Consider the following 4,030-nt stretch of genomic DNA (forward strand, 5'->3'; position numbering starts at 1 on the left):
ATCCATGACTTTACGGATGGTGCCAGTGTGCATGATGGTCCGGAACGATAGCACACACTTGGTCTGTTTGTTGGGCTATAGTAGTGGGATGATAACGCCCTGCTTCCACTTCTCCGGCACCCTGTGTCTCTGTAGGGCAAAGTGGAAGAGTTTGAGGACACATATTTCTTTCTACGGCGTACTAATTGCTTCACCTGTTTACAATGTATATCGTCCCTACAGGGTGCAGTGCCTGAAGAGAGTTCCTTCAGTGCTGTCCCAAGTGCTGCCATCGTTATTGGTGCGAATTTTCCGCTCACTTGATATGGTGTACTCATGTGAAGAGCATCTGGTGCTTTCGTCAACAGCTCTCTCTTTACATCTCTGCTTGCTTATTAGCTTGCCGTCTACGTGTGAGAGGGTGGTCATTTACTACCAGAACCGGATATGTTAGTGGTTTCCGTGCATATATGGATTTAACTAAATTCCAACTTTTTGTATCTGTCACTGATATCTTCGACACATTTTCAACCGTTATAGGTACTTTTCAGTGAGAACCTTCCGTCTCTTGTATATAATGGCAACTCTGTGCTTCTCATCTGTACAATCCCTTATTTTTGTGTTCAGTTATGTCAGTTCTTGTTTCCATAATGGTGACGATACTCCCTTACCTTTCTGTATTGTTTTCTTTGCTGCTATGCAAATGCCTTTAGTCACTGCCTCAATCATGGCACCAACGTTTTTTCTCAACTTCCTTAATTTTTTTGAAATTGTTGCACGACACACTCTCCCGAACTCCCACAAATTTTCTTTGTTACAAGCATACAACGCTCTTCGTGGCTTTGTGATAGCGATCGTTTCAACACCTATGCCAATACACACCTCAAGCGTTATCCAGTAGAGGTTGCTATCTGGATTGAGGCTTGACCCCAATCTTGTCACTTCGCAGTCTCTGTACATTGTAACCTCGGGAGACAACCTGTTTGCCGTGTGAGGCATTCTCCTCTTTGGTGTGCCATCATTTGCAATTTTGATATCATTTTGTGGACAAAAGCCCACAGTGCATTCTCCCGCTGTATAATTCGGGCGAAGCGGGTCCCATAACTCATGATGTGCGTTGGTATCGAATCCTATAACCAGTGATCCTTTTGAGATTTCAAGATTCTCAAGCGTGGATGTAGTGGCATTTTGCTATTGTGGGAAGTAAGCTGATTTTATAGTTAACATTAGATCGGCTGTTACATCGGTGTTGCAGAGACTCTTTCCGGCAGTCCCTCTTCCTTCGGACATTGGATGACTCCCACTCGTCTCCTAGTAAAATCGATACCACACAACCATGCAGAGAATGTGCTATCCCCATGTGTTCATATATACTGATTTTTAATGCACAGCATTCTTCTTTTGCCAAGTGAGTCTGCTGCGATGGACAGAATTGTACGTGGTCCTCTTGATGCCGCCTCTCCGAGGCAAGTCGCTTTACTTGACAAAACGTCCCGGTGATCCATTGCGCTTCACGAATGCCGGGACCGGAATTCTGTTTCACATCTCTGCTAAGAAGAGTAAAAGCCTATGTGTCCCAATGGAGGCACGCTCGCACATGCAGAGGGCAGTATAATATATTTCTTCACCTCAGAGTGCCGATGTTCTGTTTGCTCCTTCTCTGATAGCCAAAAGTCTGTTGCACGCCACAATCCTGTTGGATCTGTTTTAATGCGGGCACTTGGCTTCCTCCTGGACGGAGTACTAGCATCTGGAACCACGATGAGGTGGCCGACGTCACCCGGAATATGTACTGTTTGAAACACAAAAACGAGTATGCCAATCATTATAGACAAGGTGTTGAGGAAGGGGAAAAACAGTGCAAGTGGGAATTTTCATTTCTACATTGCTCACAGTAAAAGAAAGAGAAGTATAAAATAAAAAGGAGGAGATACATCACTGGGTGAAATGACAGTACAGCACAAAGCAGAAGAAAATAATACATCAAGTGAGGCAAATGAGACAGTGCTGTTGTGTATTTGGCAAAGAAGGGAATAGTTTTAACAGCTGTGATGATGCGAACTATAATTTTTATGCTGATGACGGATTCTAATTCCAAGTTTTGGAGAGGAAAGAGAAGAAACAGAGAGGAGGTATTGCGTAAAAGCGAGGTGTCATCAATGTCTTTTTCTTATTAATTATAGTAATGGCTAACATTTGTGAGAAACAATATAATATTACTTGGAGGGTAATATTAAAACAATAAATACTAATAGATTATCCTTGACAGTAAAAGAGTAATAACTTAGATATTACTGAATAAAGCGCGTATATAAACCAATGGAGCAGCTTTATATGAGTAGTAGAAAGTTTATGCTGATACTCTTCTAATTCCGTATTTGTATTTTTGAAAGGCATTTAGACCTTTACAAAAGCGAGTAATTCATGAAAATATGTTTTTAAGCCGCAATATGAACTTTGCCCTAAGTAAAAACTAAAAAGGGCTCTTTCTGGCCAAAAATTACCCATTTCCAAACGCCTTTGACTAAAATTATTTCCATATGATTCCAAACAAAATGCGAGATCAATTGCGTTCTGTAGAAGCAGAATTACTCGGTTATTTAAAGTGAGAACAAGGTGAGAAATTTGGCATATGATATAAGCGATTAAGAACCATAAATATTAAGTGTTTTCAGATAAAGATATATAATGCCATAGGTTAGATTCAAAAATAAATAATTATTTGGCTTAACTGAGTGCTGTTTTTAAGACCTCTTCAACACCACAGAAACTGAAGCTAGAAACAATTCGTTTCACCTCATATGTTACGCAGAATTTGTATAGTTTAAACTCTCCACAATTTACTGTCATGCAAGCAGCAAAATGCACTCACAAATACTGGCGAAGTTGTTTGCGAAGCTGGTTCTCATCGCAATTTTCACATTGGTATCTGCGAACAGCGCCTGAGAGAATTCCAAAGAGTTCAGAAATCTCTGTGTAATTTACAAACTTTTGACAACAGTTCAACCTGAATAAAAAATGGCAGCAATCGAGCCAGCTAACCAAGCAGAAACTGCCAAGAGCAGAATGAAACCTATCCCAGCAAAAATAATCAACCTAAATTTAACAACGGCGGAGCCCCAAGTGACTGAGGCTCTAAAAGCAAAGGTAAAGTAAGGCACAGCCGCCAAGTTGCAGGAAGAGAGAAGTTCAATCAAAAAAACTTTTTGCCGGGATAGAAAGCAAACCACGTGACACCATCATCAAAGACTACAACGACCTGCAAGACAACAGCGAAAAACTGAAGGCATTCAACGCGGACTACGGCATTCCACTCAGTGAAAGCAAACGGAAAATGATTAAGCCAAAACTTGCGAAACTGGCAACCGAAGCAGAAAAGATCAATACCGTAGTAACCAAATTAGACACTACAATAACAGCAACAAGACATCAAACACGAAAAGCGTTACGAACCGCTCTCTACGGCAGCGGAGAAGCAACAACAATAAACTCGCTCACTGAACAAGATGCAGCGTTTGCACAACCAACAGACAAGCAATTCCCTTGGGAGGACTCAACAAACAGGGCAGATACGTGCAAAAAAGAAACAGAGACAGCAGCACGCGCCGGGAAGGCTCTAGCAACAGATCTGCTCTGTCTGTGTTTCGTCGCGAACTCGACACAAACAGACGCGTGCGGAACGCAGCCGGTAGTGTCTGGAAGACTTCAGCAAAAGCTCAGGCCAACGAGCGGTAGCTCAAAAAGCATACAAAGCCCTAGCCGCCTGGTGTGAAACAGCTGTAAAGGAGGCAGAAGCAGAACTAACGGCCGCTAAAATAGCGCTGGCGATAAGCAGATTTCACACAGACCTATGGACTAACTGGATATCCAAAGGCGCCCTCTGAGATGCCAACCCGCATACCGGAAAACACAGATCTTTATTCAGCGCTTACAATGTAGCAGGAACGGCAGAAACACTATGCGACGCGAGCGACGGAAACGACTTAAAAACAGCAAGCAAAGGGATTTGCATAGACTACGCTGATTTACTCAAACCTGGAAAGCATATAGC

At 42.4% G+C, this 4,030-nt stretch overlaps 2 pseudogenes across 2 annotated transcripts in view; both read left to right on the forward strand.

Moving 5' to 3' along the window:
- The window catches only part of TEOVI_000260600:pseudogene, a 502-nt pseudogene extending 153 nt beyond the window's left edge, over positions 1-349 (forward strand). Inside the window, 3 exon segments of the mRNA in view lie at positions 2-163; positions 166-282; positions 284-349. Of these exon segments, the coding sequence occupies positions 2-163; positions 166-282; positions 284-349 (345 nt within the window).
- A 2,537-nt stretch (positions 350-2,886) lies between these two features.
- The window catches only part of TEOVI_000260700:pseudogene, a 1,660-nt pseudogene continuing 516 nt past the window's right edge, over positions 2,887-4,030 (forward strand). The window contains 4 exon segments of the mRNA in view: positions 2,887-3,210; positions 3,212-3,655; positions 3,658-3,675; positions 3,678-4,030. The exon segment at positions 3,678-4,030 is cut by the window's right edge and continues 25 nt beyond it. Of these exon segments, the coding sequence occupies positions 2,887-3,210; positions 3,212-3,655; positions 3,658-3,675; positions 3,678-4,030 (1,139 nt within the window).

Source organism: Trypanosoma equiperdum (assembly GCF_001457755.1).
Source record: "Trypanosoma equiperdum strain OVI genome assembly, contig: ctg_572, whole genome shotgun sequence".
Lineage (NCBI taxonomy): Eukaryota > Euglenozoa > Kinetoplastea > Trypanosomatida > Trypanosomatidae > Trypanosoma > Trypanosoma equiperdum.